Consider the following 16,889-nt stretch of genomic DNA (forward strand, 5'->3'; position numbering starts at 1 on the left):
AGCTCATAAAGTCGTCACTACTGAGAGCTATAGGAATACATGGATCAATAGAGTTATGACTCTTTGTCAGCCTGGCCAAGGTGCTGAAAAGGAACCTGGGACAAGAGCTCATCAAAATATAAAAACAAAAAACTGTCCAGTCAATTCAAGAGGAATTGAACCGTCTTATTGCTGTGGGGACGAAGGATCTCCTGAATCGCTCCGTTCTGCAGCACAATGAGAGGAGCCGACTGCTGCAGCTACTCCTCTGTCGCTCCAAGAGGCTGTGGAGAGGGTGTCTGTTATTGTCCATTATAGCTTTCAGTTTGTTCAGTGTGCCTCTCTCCACCACAGATCTCCTGCCCAGCACTGAGCCCACTTTTTTGACCAGCTTGTCTAATCGCTTGGTGTTTTTGTCTGTAAGGCTGCCTCCCCAGCACACTGCAGCAAAAAAGAGTGCACTGGCCACCATTTCATCATTTCCACACACACATGAAAAGATCTCAGTATCCGCATATATATGTGTGTGTGTGTGTGTGTGTGTGTGTGTGTATGTATATGTATGTATGTATGTATGTATATATATATATATTTTATTTTATTTTTTTATTTTTTTTTTTTTTGTTGAGTCTGTATATGAGTTAAGGAAAAAAATTTACGAAAAGGAGACTGGACATTGTTCCTATAGATGCCACAGGCCAGGTTTTCGAGCTGATAGAGACTAATGAGTTACAAGTAAACAAAATCATAAGCTCCTTAAAAAGCTCCAAAAGTAGAGATGCTTTCCAATTTGACACCATGTTTGTCAAATCACACAAAGATATTTGAACTCCCCCTATTGCTCATTTAATTAACTTGTTTTTAAACACAGCTCCTTTCCTGATGACTGGAAATGTGCCATTGTCACGTCTATTTTTAAATCTGGAGACCGCCTTGAAGCCAGTAACTACAGATCAATAAGTATACTGCCAGTACTCTCAAAGGTTGCTGAGAAAGTTGTCATTAAACAACTGACAACATTTCTTAATACAAGCAATTTTGGTGTACATTGTATGCAATTTGGCTTTAGAGCAAATCATTCCACCGAAACTGCTACCTTGCACTTAATAGAACAAATTAAATCAAGACTTGACAAAGGAGGAGTAGTTTGTGCTGTATTTTTACATCTGCGTAAAGCATTCGACACAGTCAATCAGGATGTTTTAATATCAAAACTCTCTAAATTTAACTTCTCATCTAGAGCACTGGCATGGCATATTTATCTAATAGGATACAATGTGTTAAAGTTGGTGACACACTGTCCAGTAACATGAAGTGCACTGAAGTGTTAGGTCCCCTATTATTTAGCCTATATATTAATGATCTCCCTCACCAGTGTCATGATGTAGAACTACAAATGTATGCAGATGACACCATTGTGTACACACATGCAAAAACAGCTGAGTTAGCTGTTGCTAAGCGAACAATTGCATTGGAAAGGATCACACATTGGCTTGATCAATCATGTCTGAGTCTAAATGTGAACAAAACAGGTATGTTTTTTCTCTAAAACCATGGTACAACCTCCTAACACTGATATTTTCATCAAAGGTGAAAAGATTGACATAGTTACTGATTTTAAATATCTTGGTGTGACACTGGATCCAAATTTGAACTTAAAGAAACATGTTTTAAAAAATGATTAAAACCACCTAAGTACAACTTAGCAAATTTTAGACATATTAGAAACTGTCTCTCTTTGGACGCAGCCAAGATATTTATGGATACTATGATTCTTTCCCATATGTCTTATTGCATCTTGAGTCCTTGAGTCCAAACAAACTCTAAACTCTAAAAATCTACTAGAGATCAATCAGCTCTGTAACCACTGAGTCTAAACTTCATCTATGGTCTTCCCATTAGCACAGGTAATGTGCTGTGTAGTCAAGGATTTACATTCACCTATTCAGACACAGAGGCCCTTTAAGAAATATCTAAAACCATACCCAATGCTTGAGGCATTCAGTTACATCAATCCAATTCAATTCAATTCAATTCAATTCAATTCAATTCAATTCAATTCAATTTTATTTTTATTTATTTTATTTATTTATAAAGCGCAAAATCATAGCAAAAGTTATCTCAGGGCACTTCTCACATAGAGCAGGTCAAGACCATACTCTTTAATTTACAGAGACCCAACAATTCCCCATGAGCAAGCACTTGATGACAGCAGCAAGGAAAAACTCACCTTAATGGGAAGAAACCTCAAGAAGAACCAGGCTCTAGGTAGGCAGCCATCTGCCTTGACCGGTTGTGTTGAAGTGGTCAATTGTATCAAAAGCCACAGTAAGATCTAAAAGCAACAAAACAGATGTTTGGCTGTTGTCAGTTGCTAAAAGGATATCATTAGGAACTCAAAGAAGTGCTGTTAAACAGGGCCCATATTTATCAAGCATCTTTGAGCAAGAACTCAGTCCTGACCAGCCAGAAATTCTCAGAGTGATGTATTTTTGGTCCTAGGACTAGAAGGGAATAAAAGCATTTCATCAACTTGCAATTTAGGAAATCACTCCTGTCTCTTGCCAAGCTGCTAAACCTGAGTCGCTAGGAGATGGTGGTCTGAGATGTTTTGGGAATCCTTATGACAATGATATTATAGATTGTTTTGTGGCTGACTTGCTTGTGCGTGACGCAGAGGAAAACATGCTGTCTCCACAGAAACCTTAAAGATCCCCTCCAGACGTACATTAATACATATAATAACATTCTGTTGGGAACAACAATTTGTGTCTGATATGGTTTCCACAAAAAAAGTGTAATTACCATGTTAAAATCCTTAAAATGACATCCACTCTTTCTCCCTCAGTAAAAATCCATGATCTATAAATATGCAAATATATTTCTTTTCAGAGGTTTTCCTGCTGGACACACAGACATGGCCGAAAATATTGGTACCCTTCTACCTTTTTAAAAAAAAAAAAAAAAAAAAAATTTTCTCTGTATTAAGTTGAAACTGACAGAAGTATATGGTATCCATCATTCTTTATTTCACACTGAATATAACTGAAACTTTGCTTTTGATTTACAACTTAACATATTATGTTATGCAATAAAACAAATTAAAATGGCACCGCCAAAAATATTGTTACCCTAAACTTAATATTTTGTAGCACAGCTTTGGGAGGCAATAACTGCAGCGAAGCGCTTTCTGTAACTCTGAATAAGTTTTCTATATTTCTCCACTTGTAGTTTGGCCCATTCTTACTGAGCAAATTGCTCCAGTTCTCTCAGGTTTGATGAGTGCCATCTCCCAACTGTAAGTTTCAGCTCTTTCCACCAGTGCTCAATAGGATTCAGATCAGGACTCATAGCAGGCCACTTCAGAATGGTCTAAAATTTTCTTCTCATCCACTTGCTTTTTGGTGTATGTTTGGGGTAATTATCCTGCTGTAAGCCCCATGACCAGCAACCAAGACACAGCTTTCTGACACTGGGCTGCATGTTTCACTCCAAAATGCCTTGATAGTCTTCTGATTTCATTGTGCCCTGCACAGATTCAAGGCACCCAGTGCCTCAAGCAGTAAAGCAACCCCGAAACATCACTGAGCCTCCTCAATATTTCACGATAGGCATGGTGTCCTTTGCTTTGAAGGCTTCATTTTCTTCTTCTGTAAATATAGGGTTGGTGTGATTTACCAAGAAGCTCTAATTTTGTGTCTCCCCCTTAGAAGTGGGGTCTTCATGGGTCTTCTACCACGGAGCCCATTTTCATGGAGATAGTGATGGATGGTGCGACTTGAAACTATTGTTCCTTGAACTTGAAGATCAGCTTGGATCCATATTGAAGTTTTCCTTGGTTCTTTTTTCGACCATTTGAGCTCTGTTCAATCTCGGGCCAATTTTCCTCTTGCAACCACGTCCAGAGATGTTGGCTACAGTTCCATTGGCCTTAAACTTCTTAATAATATTGGCAACAGTGGTCACAGGAACATCAGGCTCTTTGGAGATGGTCTTGTAACCTTTACGTTGACCTTTATGTTGACGTTAAGCTATTACCTTTTTTCTAATGTCTTCAGACCACTCTCTAGTTTTCCTTCTGTTTTCCATGTTCAATGTGATGCACACAGTGGCAGCAGAGTGAGTAATTTTTCCTATGATACTAATTAAAACAGAATAGTCCGCTTAAAGTACCACTACAAATCAATTATTTTTTACAACTTCTAAAGGGTACCAATAATTTTGTCCAAGGCATTTTAGAATGTCTTTGTAGAACAAGCATGAATTAATTATTTTCACAACTTTTTCGTTCTGTTCCACTGCAAACCAAACATAGACATGCATTGATAATGAAATATCTTTTAATTTCAACACTGTTCAGGGTGCATGGTGCATTATTTTAATAAAATGCAAGGGTACCAATAATTTCAGCCATGTCTGTGAGATGTCTCTTACTTCACTGTAAAGTTCATTCTCAGTGTATGTGCAGTGGAGGCTTCAAGTGTCCACATCACACTTGTGTAAGTTGAATATTGGACCAGGATTGGCTCCAAACTAATTGCAATGTTACAAATCCTGCTCATAAACCCACCCCTAAAATTTAGATTTTCATTGACCACAGACAAACTTTCTGCTTTTCAGCAAGTTGTCAAAACAGCCTTCTAGTGTCAAACTCTGCATTTACATCATTGTTGTTTCACAACAAGAAACAAGAAGAAAAACATATTTTTGAGTGCATCTTTGCAACATCAATGAGTCTGTCACAACCTGCGATTTTGGCAGTCATAAATCAAATTTTGTTCACTCTTACAGCCCTCTCAGAAAGATAATACACATGACGAGGGCCCTGAGCTGGAGAGGAATAAAACTCTTAGTTGTTTCACCACAATCATTTTGCGCTGGCTTGATGTCGGCTGCATTATGAAGGATATCTCAACTTGATTACAGCAGGTAAAACCTAACATACTTCATCAGCCACCACAGTGGACTCTAGTGTATCATCCCACACTGCCACCTATTGGCCAGCTTTTGTAAGTGCAACACAAATTTCTCAAAACCAAGATGGTCGCTGGTCGGCCGGAAACGCTCAGCAGCTCAGGAATATCTTGCCAAGATATTGCTGCAAGGGTAGTAGACCCTTGCAGGTAAATAAAATTTTGTAATATCAAGTAACAACTAAGGAGTAATACAGTTGTTCAAATTACCAAGTATTGATTTTATGTTGTGAGAAAATGACGATTAATCATCTGTCCACTAATTTGGACATCATGCATCGCTGACTATATTTCAACTACAATTATACTATTACTGTGACTTTATTGTTCTTGAAAATACTTCATCTGCAGTAACTTTTTTGGCTGTAAATCAATTGATTTATATTATTAGAATGTAACTTGCAGTTTTAGGGGGCTAAGGATACTGAGGGAGCTGAGGATGCTGAGGATGCTGAGGGGGCTGAGGGGGTTAAAGATCCATGTGAAAAACTCCTTGAAAAATGCATGTTTAAAAAAAATGTTCAAAAAAGTTGAGATATTTTTTTTCATGCCGAAAGGGGAATAAAAATCCTGACTGAGGTTATCATAATTCATGCATGAAAGGGTTAAAACAGTTGAAGTTTTCTTGGTGGACATTAAACTTCCATTTTAAGAGTGTGCGCACACAAATTAGCCCCCCACTTCCCTACCCCTTTTCACCCCACAGTTCTCTGGTGGCAGTGTTCCATGTTAGCAGGCCTGGGGGAAGGAACTGAATTAGGCCTGTCTGTAATTGCCAGCGTTTCGCCACATAAATCAAGGAAATAAATATTGGCTGTTTGGGTTCCTCCAGGGGACGTCACTCTATTTCCTTACCCCATCACACCCCCATTCCTCCTCCCCATCCCCCTCCCTCTGCATGACTGCCTACCTTAGCAGGACCTCTCAGAAGTAATCGACTCAAGTGTTTTTTTATGTGGCTGCCCCGCCATTTGTTTATTGTGCAGCACTTCATGAGGATGCAGATTGGCTGCTCTACCAGAGCCTGAACCTTTATATCTAATATCCATTCTAGTGGATTTTACTCTCTGTCATCTCTCACTCTCTCTCTCTCTCTCTCTGCTTTATTGGCGTGAAAAGCCAGTGCTCTTAAAGCACTCATGAGTAGCACAAAATGGTGATTAACTTGGGCATATTAAATAGTAAATATTAACAATATGCAAACAATCTGACAGTTTAGAATTCCTCTTTGCTGTCATTAATCCGGGAATTGTGGCATAAATACACACAAGTATTAGCATTCCTTTTCTAATGAGATTTCATTTATTCTCTGCTAAATCTTCAATTCCTAAACATGTCTGACAGTGAGACATTCTGTTTGTGCTGTTTAAACTGAACCATCTCTTCAGTATCTGTCTTGCCATGAGTTTGTCTGAAGACCTTTTTTCTTCTGCAGGTATTATATCAACATTCCTTCACGTCCATCCTTTTGGTGCCAACCTTGAGTATCTGTGGTCGTACATACAGAGACTCGACGCAAAGGTGAACAAGGTCACACTGTTGTCTGCACTGCTATGATACTGTATCATTCAAATGTTTTGCTACACCTAGCAAGGTGTAGACCAGTGTGAGTTTCAATGCAAGTCCTTCAAAACTAAAACATGTCATACAACTTTTCTACTCTCATACAACTCTGAGTTTACTGAATCATATTTGTTCTCTAATTTAAAAAAAAAACATGTTCTTGGGAACAACTGGATATTTTGTTCACAGATGGATACAAAGAGTTCAATATTGAGATGGAATGTGAAATTGGTTTGGGCAATTGGTTTGGGCTATTCATAGACGTCATGTTTCGGAAAAAATTGGTCTGAAAGATGAGGCTTGAATGAATACAAAATATTGTTTACCTGAATTGAAAGTTGGATATTCAACTTTTAACTAATTGATGGCTTGAGATGATGTAAGATTATATGCTCTTTAACTAGGAGCTGTGCCATGGGTCAAGAAACACTCAGCTCTAAAGGCCTAAACACACCAGGGGCTTTTTTTTTCATGTGATTAATTTGCATGTCAATATGTTTTTTCACTTTCACACAGAACGCAATATTATAAGGCAAAAACGCAACATGATTTTTTTTCGTAACAAGGTCGATTTTTCTGAGTTTTCACACAGCAAATAAAAGCATCAATCAATCACAAAATGTAATCTGCACAGACAGCTGTTTATTGTGAAGGCCCACGTGCGGTATTGAATATCCTGCTGTATGTGTTTTGAACTTATTTACTGTATCTACATTGATTGATCAGCTCCCAGAGAGCCTGAGGTCCTCTTGGTAGGTGATTCCATAATTAGATTTGTTGAAGTCCCAAATGGAATCAGCTACTCTCTAGGGGTGTAACTGGACGTTATGGTTTGGTGCATGCAGTCATACGAAGAATACCCTCCATGACTCAAACAATTACTGTCAAAATAGTTTAATAATCCACTTACTCTGATGTGTGGAACAATAATTCTAGAGCGTGAGTTCCACTCAGAAGGTTTTGGCAGCGGACCACTTAGATGTAGCCTGGTTACTCTATAGTGTCGCTGCTGTCAGAATGATAAACTAGAGACCCATAACACTGACCAAGTGCAACACTATTATTAAAATATGCACGTTATCTCCATAGTGAAATGATACCACGTCTCCCCGTCCCCCTCCCCTTTCTGTGACGGTCGGCTTTTCACTCCACCTTTGAATGAAGCTCTTCAAACGATAAACACACTACTTGCCCCCACGATCAATGACTGCCACCTGACTGCCCTCACTATTATTGTGCAAGTCAGCACAAATGACACTAGGATCAAACAGTCTGTTTGACTACAGCAGGACTTTGAGACACTGGCAGAAATGATTGAGAGCCTCGAAAAAATATTCATTTTTTCTGGTCCCATTCCTACACTGAGGAAATCCTGTGAGAATTTCAGCCACATTTTCGGCGTGCATCATTGGCTTCTCAATTTCTGTGTTGCTACTAGTCTTGGTTTTTATCAACAAGCAAGATAATCTCCATTTTAACTGCAAGGGAAGATGACTGTTAAATGCAAACATCACTTACAGTTTGCAAGCCAGTAGGGAGTATGGGACACAATAGTTACACACACTCTGCTCCAGATATATATATCAATCCCCTATCCCTTCCTTTTCAAACCCCAGCTTTCACTATACCGGTTCTCACAGGTATGATACCCTCTGTTAATAACTCTAACCAAATGGTTAATCAGGAGGATCAGTTCTGTTATCTCCAGCCAACACAGCTGCTCCTCAACCTATGAGTCTCACCATGCCTGTTAATTTAGCCCTAAATGCAAGACCTTTGTTTTCAGTGATTTTATTACAACCTGCAATTTGGATTTTTTTTTTTTTTTTGGAGACCTCATTTAGCGGTGACAGCAGTTCTTTGCTGAGCTCACTCTTGCAAGGCAATATCATTAGTTTTGCGGGTGTTTGGTCATAAACCAAAGCATGAGACACATTAAAATATTGACCTGACGATGACACTAGATGAAAAGTCAGAGGATCACCAAAGTTATTACAATTCATCCTGAATGTGTGTACCAAATTTCATGACAATCCATCCAGTAGCTTCAGTCTGGACCAAAATTGGCAGTTGACATCGCCAACAACATTGCAGCCATTAAGCCATGCCACTAGCAACATAATACTATGTTTAGAAAATGCTTTACATAAAAATGTGAAATTCTGTAAAATATAATCATATTATTGAGGATATTAAAGAGTTCTAATGCATCCTATTGTTGGATTATATTTACAAATGTAAACATCCTAATCCTAATCCCCCTGTAATGAGTATAAAATGGAGCTCATAGCAAAGGTTCAGACTGAAACATTAGTCCATGGGGCTGCTGCTAACTGATTTCATAGGCCTCTGCACAGCACTGCAAGCTGAAACACACCAGGCTTCACCCATGTTAGTTAATTTGAGACACTGCTGCTACTAACTTGTCATACTTTATGTGCAAATATACACTGATTGTTTTTGGTTTCTAATTGATTCATAGGAAGGAAAATATTTGGATTTGATTTTTTTTTATTTGAGCAGACTGGTTTGAATTGATTTCATTTTGATTTAATGTCTCCAAGCACCTCAGGATTGTTAAGATATTGTGTTATATTTAAAATTATTTAAAATAAAATTGAAAAATATTGTCAAAAAATATGGAATTGTCTTGATTGCTGCATTAAGATACTGACCGACATATCTTACAGTAGATAACACTTTCCTGTGATAACCACAGCTTGATGTTTTCATATAATTCTATACTAAGTAAACAGAAAAAATAATGAGGAAAAAGCACATGAACTGCAGATTATTCACCAGATTCCCTCTAAGTGAGTAAAAAGTAAATGGGAACAAGCACCATTGAATGGAGCCAATGCACCAAATTCAAAAGTAAACTAATGGAGGATAGTTTTTTGCTTAGTAAAGGTTTCTCTCAAAGCATGGTCAATTAAAAATCACTTAAAATGTACTGCTTTTCTTTCTGTATTATTACATTTTCATCTCCTTTCCTGTCCTCTCACTCTACCTCTCCATGTCTCTGCTGTCTCTCACGTCCTCGGTCAGGTATCAGCGGGGGAGCTGGAGCGTCTGATGGTCCGTCTACCCAGTATGTTCAGGCAGGAGCTGAGTGGTGTTGGTGCAACACTGGAGAAACGGTGGAAATTCTGTGGATTCGACAGCCTCAGTTCCGCGTGACACAGGGAGAACGCACACACACCTTGGGGAAACACATTAACATGAACTTTTAATCTATGTGTGTGTGCGCTTCCTTCCATCCAATATCGTGTTGGAAATGGAAGTATGTTCCAATCATGTTGGAAATATAGCAGTGCATCAGATGATGATACTCTCTAAAGCAGACACTGGAAACTGTTGAGGAGGCGGATGTTCAGGCATCGGAAAGGAGGAAATCCCAAATCAAAAGTCACTTCCTGATATTGGATTGAGGTGATATAACTGAGAATTGCTGATTACAGATATTTATCACAATGAGGGGGACAGCAACAGGACCCAACACTTCACAGGCAGAATACATCAGACCAGATCACACTTCACTTTGTTCATGTTGAGGGGATCTCCAAACCTGAGTCTCTTTGCTTTGAACTGAATCATGGTCCTTGGTTATCTTGTCGGTGCAGCACCCCAAATCAACAGAAAGAACAAGTAAAAGTTAAACCAAACTTGCTCCTTGGTGCCATTTACGCAATGGGTTACAAAGCAAAATTTCAAGCCAAACAATACATTTATCGACAAAATGGGAACATTCATTTCCTTCTATGTACAGAAAGTAGGTGGTCAAGGTTTGTGCAGTGCACACATCCTCACATCCTCCCTCCTCATGATACTCTGAGCATTGGTTTGGAAATGTATTTAAAAACCTCCATCCCAGTGGTGAAACAAACCAACTAAAGCAGCAACAACTCAAAACTTTTTATAGGAACTTTTAATACTGTGTCATCTGATAAAATGAAGACTCCTGGTTGCTGAGAAAAAACATTAAAACATATCTGATACCTTCACATAAAAAATAACAAATCAATCACAAGTATGCATAGGGCTCTATTTTCATGCCTGTGCTTGCGCTGGTGACATTGCATTTTTCCTCTCCTGAGATAGTGTGGTATTATGCTAGCTCCATGCATCGCAGTAGGAGGGCTGTAGAGGGTGTGTCATTGCCAGTCCAGCAGAATCAGGACTGCTCTTTTAACTTTGGTTGTTAAATGTTATAGTGGTGTGTCCCAAAACCAACTAATTTGTGGACTGTAAACAGGATCATTACAGAATAATTGCTAGCAAAGTAAATGATTAAATAGGCAACAGGTCCATTCTCAGCTAATCAGTAATTATTGTTGTATGCAAACAATCAAATGTAATTGAATGAAACCTTTTTTTCAAAAAGTAATACACAAAATAGGAAATAGGCTACAACGTACCCAACACTTTGACCCAATTTTTAATTTTACTTGTATTTTATTTATTGCATTACTTTAGTATTTAAAGTTATAATCCTGCAGATTTTCATTAACCCCATTTTGAAAGTATTTATGCCAGCAATAGCAATTAAATGTATTAACATTCTGTCATTACCTCTCTATATAGTAGTTTTCATTATGAGTGGTGTAGTCTGTCATTCCCTTACGGGATTCAAATGGCCTTCACACACAAGGGATTAACGGGAACTGATGCAGCACAATGCCAAATAAAACCGCACACATTATATACACTTTATGCAAAGAAAACATGGTGACTGCCAGACCTTCAGCATGTCCAGAAACATGAATTCAACTTTAAAAGTGCTATTGGCAGCATAACTGAGCTGCTGTATTCATACTTTCAACTACATCCCAGACAATAATAACTCATTCTAATAATAGATAACAGCTTCCCAAGCTGTCTGCACATCATGATGGAGAGAGCTTTGTGTTTGTAGGGGATGAAGGTAATGAATGTGATTGGTCATTGTTGTCACAGCCTGTTACACACCCACTTATTATGTAGAGTATTTTTTTTTATTTATCCTGAAAACCATTTCTAATTGGAGATAGTTTTGGAGTTGCTGTGTAAACACAATGGGTTAAACATGAGACTCTTTTTAGTTCTGGACTTGATGTGTAACAGCTCTAATGGAGGAAACCTCTCCAAGGTTTGAATTATCCTGACTAGCTAGGTGTGAGAATACCCCAGGCCCGCTGTCTCATTTGCTTCCTGCTCAGGCCTCCTTCAGAGATCATGGACATAAGGGTGAAAAAGGACAATATTTGAGAAATATAAGGATGATGGAATTAAGAGAGAGAAAAGAGAGAATAGGCATTTTGTAAATTATGACACAAAGAAGAGTAGTAATTTCAATCATTCCACTTAATTTATTTCATTATACTGTATGAAGAAGCTGTTCACTGATGGCAGCAGACTGGAATGTCTTACATACTGTCTTTAAGTATGATGAAATGAAAAAAAGTTGTTTTTTTTAAATATACTTCTCAGTGTTTATAACAATGTTTTTTTCCTGTTGAATGGAGATGCAGAAGCTTAGAGTGCAGACGAAGAGAGAGGTGAGCTGTGTGACAGAGTGAGGCTGGAGAAACAGAAAATGGGAATGGGGGATGAAAAGGAGGAGATGCCACAGATTGTCCTGTTTTGTTGGTATCAGCTTAATGTTCTCATTTTTGTGTTTCCAAAGACCACAATGCTGTACATGTATAATTAAAAATGATAATTATGTAATTTTGTATTACTCTTCCAAAACAAACATAGAGGATTAATTGTTTTTTGTGTGTTTGTCCCACTTAAATAAAGGTTTCAAACATCACAATAATTCCACATTTACACAGCTGTTCAAAACCAGGGAGCTACTTCTGATGTTACACAGCTATAATAGACACATCTATTGAAAAGTGTGTGTGTGTGTGTGTGTGTGTGTGTGTGTGTGTGTGTGTGTGTGTGTGTGCGTGTGCGTGCGCGCGTGCGTGTGTGCGTGTTTGTGTGTTTGCGCCTCCTTGCAGTTGGATATCTACATTTTCCATTTCCATTTATTCATTTAGCAGATGTTTCTGTCCAAAGTGATGTACAAATGAGGAACAATGAGGTACAAGCTACAGCAGATCAAGGAGAAGCCTTCAAGAATTAATGTCTCAAGATTCATGTTCTACCTGACACAAGTGCCACAGGCTTGTAGAGGCTTGAAGTAACATATTCAAGCCTAGCAGAAAACTTTTTTTCTGAGAGGGATGGAGAGATGGAGAATGAGAATGTTCTGCTAATAAGTATATAGGATGAAAGTGAAAGTACTCTCAGGAGAGGCAGGTTGGAAGCATTTACATTCCAGTTTGGTAATAATAAGGTAATAGTGGGGTGATATTTTGATAATAAGGAGGCAATAATAATGTAATGGTAACTAACAAGTGATTGATAGTTAGACTTGATTAGACTTAAAAGCAGAAATTATGCAGAAACACATCTAAAGATGCAAAATGCTTAACTACATATTTCTTCTTAATTTCATGGTGATATTAGATTAAACCAACACCAACAGGCACAGTAATTACCTGGAAACACACCTGGTAGTTTCTGTGTAACAGCCATGAATCAGTGCTGCAAAATGCATACCCAACCTTTCATGTTATAGAAGATATAAAAAGGTGTATTTTCTTTAGCACCAAAATACCATAAAAAAAACATGTATGAACATGTTTCAAAGGCTTTGCTTTGAAGTTTGATGAGTAAAATATGTACATTAGAAGCACACAATTCTTGTTAATTCATCAACAACATATCATGTTGTGTTTAGTTAAAAGTTGTAGGGTTAGGCCTACCACAAGTGTTTCCAGGTAATTACTATGCCTCTTGGTGTTGGTTTAATCTAATATCACCATGAAATTAAGTAGAAATATGTAATTATTCATTTTGCAGCACATATTCATGGCTATTACAAAGAAACTACTAGGTGTGTTTCCAGGTAACAAATGATAGCATTAAACGAATATTTTGTACAGTATTTACTAAAAACAAAAGGGAATGTTTGGAACAAAAAGGACGAGGAATCTCAGCACTACAATCTGGTAATTACCAATTTTGGTAGTAGCCCATAATATTTTGAAAATATGAACCATGTTACCTAATAATTATCAGGTGATTACCTTATTAATTAATGTCACCATATTACCATTTTAAATAAAAATATGACATAATCTTATTATTAGTAGATTACCATAGCACACTAGTGATTTTTGAAGACAGAGAGAGATTCTGCTGATGGAATGGAGTTTGGCAACTATTTAAGAAAATCTAGGGCAGACTGTGCCGTCTATGAGCCTTAAAACATGAGCCTGTAGTTCCTTACAGTGTGTTGAGACTGAATGGGAAGAAAATTTTAGATGTGGGCTGACTGCATACAAAGATAATGGAGAAACACAAGCAGGTGCAGATAGACAATTATGTGGCACAAATTGAGGCTGGGACACACCAACTCAAATGTTTCAACTTTATCTAAAAATTTGAGATTTAGCGCCTTAGGCTCTGTAACTCCAGTTACAGAGACATGGAAAACGAGAATAAAATAAGATAAACACAATACAGCTACAGCTCACATCTATGCAGCTGGTACATTGTGTCTCTTATGAATAAATAAGTTCTGCAAAATCATTTCCAATACCTAAAAGAGGTCAGAGATGAGGTAGGCTGGTGATAGTTGAGACTTATCAAGTTTCAGTAGGCTGAAACTTATTCTAGTAAATACTTTTGCACAAAAAATGGATAGTCATCTTTTTTTTTTTTTTGAAGTCAAGAGAATAACCTTCATGATATGCGTTACTGCCCCATCATTCTGGATGGGAATTAAAACAAGTAGGCTACCCAACTAAGTGTTAACCATAGAAGGAAAGTGTTTCTCTCCTCTATGGATATCTGGAACATGATCCACTCAGTTCACTTAGCTGAGCTTTACTAGAAAATTAATTCTTTTTAATTTCTAAGTCTTTACTTAAGCCACTTCTTGTTGCTGAGTTTTAATTTCTGTTCATTCACTTGTTGCATTGGGAATGCTGCAATTCTGGGGGGGTAACTAGAGGATGCAGGTTAATGAATCTTTAATACTAGTCAAAAGTTTGAAAGAGGCAATCAGGGTATAATTAAAATTTTAAATGGAGACAAATGTTCCCACAGCACCATCTGCTGGCACTGTCTGAAAAGCTGTGAAACTGAGGGATTTGACAATATATCAAGTATAAAGAAAAGAACCTCAATAAAGCCTGTTGAATAGAAAAAGCAGATAAAGAAGGAAGTGTAACAAAACATATTTTGAATCTGGTGACAAAGCTGGCAAGATATTGGCTAGATAAATTAAACAGAGACTCAACCACTGCTGTGCTACAGACCCGATAAGGGGAAACCTAACGATATTAATAATGAAGCATTTAAAGTCTTTCATATGTATTTCCTTTTTCCAATTCATGATAATCATTTTATTAATCAGAACTGACATTATCGCTTTATGAGACATTATTATGAGACACATTATTTGTAATTACTTCTGACATCATGTTTTGGACACTGGCATATCAATTTCAAAACATTAACACTGTGAATTCCATCATTTCTTCAATTAAACCTTGTGACATTTATTAAAACAGCATCAGTTGTTCATTAACATATTCAGTTTATAGTGTTGTGTTTTGTAGGCAGCTGTCAGAACTAATAAATGGAATGTGTCATATTAGTTTGCATTATTAAATTACAGACAAGAACATCTTGTCCGAGTGCTAACTGTAACATTCCCACTGCTGCTGTTTGTCCACAAGTTTAAGCAGCAAGCCAAAATATTTTTCATATGGCTGCTTCTGTTTCCCCCAGGCCTGAGAGAAGAATGAATCCAATTTCACATTTTTGGGCAGCACATTACTATTTATACACCTTTTCCTGAACAGGGAACATGCATAATCATACAGTAGCCTGTGCAGAAGAGGAAGGACCAGAATTGGAGGATGGCTTGCTGCAGTATTTACGTCTATGTTAGGTTTACTGTGTCAGCAGGCTTTTCTCTCTCTGTGGGCCCCTCACTGTTCATGTCACGATTTGTACACAACAGCTGGCGGGAGCTCCATTCCCCACATTTTGTTTCACTGTTGGTTTATACAGCAGCATAACACTTTTGTATTGTCATTTGATATCCATATAATTTCTCCATTAATTGTTTGTCTTTTGGTGGAAGAAGTCAATACGGAAGTTGTACTGTAATGTAATTTGTACAATCTGCCTCAAATCAGATCCACCTAAAATTTGGTCAGCTGATGCTAAATACTGAAACTCATTCACTCACTCACTGAAATTCATCAAATGATGAAAACTTAAAAGTTTCAGTATTTAGCATTATCAAGGTGCTGTTTGATGCTGTTTCCATGGGGCATGCTGACTGATTGCGCCACAAAGACCTGTACACTTAAACCACTCTTGTTGTGATCATCAAAAAAACATTGTGAAATGTTTTAGTGAAAATCTTTATAAAATCAGTGTTTTTGTATGATTTTGGGCTAGATGTGATTAAAGACGACTAATTTCTGCACCATGACAGTGGAAGCCCTTTTTCTGGTGGGATGATTCCAAAACACTCTTTTTAAGGGACAAGAAGTGGGAAACAGGCAGAAGTGAAAGAAAAAGGTAATTTTCTGTATATCTTGGAACTCTTCATGGACTCAGTGTTTTTCTGTGATTCTGGGCTAGGTCTGAGAAACCACTAATTTTATCACCATGAAAGTGGGAAGCTGTTTTACTAAGGAGTACCTCTCAGAACAGTGTTTTTATAAAAGAAACAGAAATGACGTCAAAATGTTTTTGTCTGAAACTGTTCACAGAACCGTTGTTTCTGTATACCTCTGGGCTAGATCTGATCAGAAAACACTAATTTTTCCACCATGGAAAGGTGTTTTGCTAAGGAGAACCTCTCAGAAACTGTTTTTATAAAAGAAACAGTGGGAAAAGGACAGAAGTGAGGACAAAATGTTTTTATCTATTTATACTGATTCTTTTTATAAAGTCTGTGCTTTTCTATGATTCTGGGCTAGATCTGATGAGAAACCACTAATCTTTCCACCATGAAAGTGGAAAGGTGTTTTGTGAAGGCAATGCCCCTAAAACACTGCTTTTCCGGAAGAAACAGTGGAAAAAAGGACAGAAGTAAAGCCAAAAGGTTTTTGTCTGTCCATACTGAAACTCTATAGAATCAGTGTTTCTCTATGATTCTGGGATAGATCTGATGACAAACCACTAATTTAATCATCATGAAAGTGGAAATGAGTTTTGCTGAGGCCATGATCCTAAAACACTGCTTTTACAGAAGAAACAGTGGGAAAAGGACAGAAGTGAAGACAAATTGTTTTTTACCTGTCTTTACTGAAA

General features: G+C 37.6%; 1 protein-coding gene across 1 annotated transcript in view; it reads left to right on the forward strand.

Annotated features, from left to right (window-relative positions):
* The window catches only part of enox1 (ecto-NOX disulfide-thiol exchanger 1), a 101,940-nt gene extending 89,696 nt beyond the window's left edge, over positions 1-12,244 (forward strand). The window contains exons 13-14 of the mRNA XM_042425444.1: positions 6,388-6,473; positions 9,564-12,244. Coding sequence (XP_042281378.1) covers positions 6,388-6,473; positions 9,564-9,695 — 218 coding nt within the window. The 3' untranslated portion in view covers positions 9,696-12,244. The remainder of the gene's footprint in view (positions 1-6,387; positions 6,474-9,563) is intronic.
* Positions 12,245-16,889: the final 4,645 nt, after the last annotated feature.

The sequence above is a fragment of the Thunnus maccoyii genome, chromosome 11 (genome assembly GCF_910596095.1).
Source record: "Thunnus maccoyii chromosome 11, fThuMac1.1, whole genome shotgun sequence".
Classification (NCBI taxonomy): domain Eukaryota; kingdom Metazoa; phylum Chordata; class Actinopteri; order Scombriformes; family Scombridae; genus Thunnus; species Thunnus maccoyii.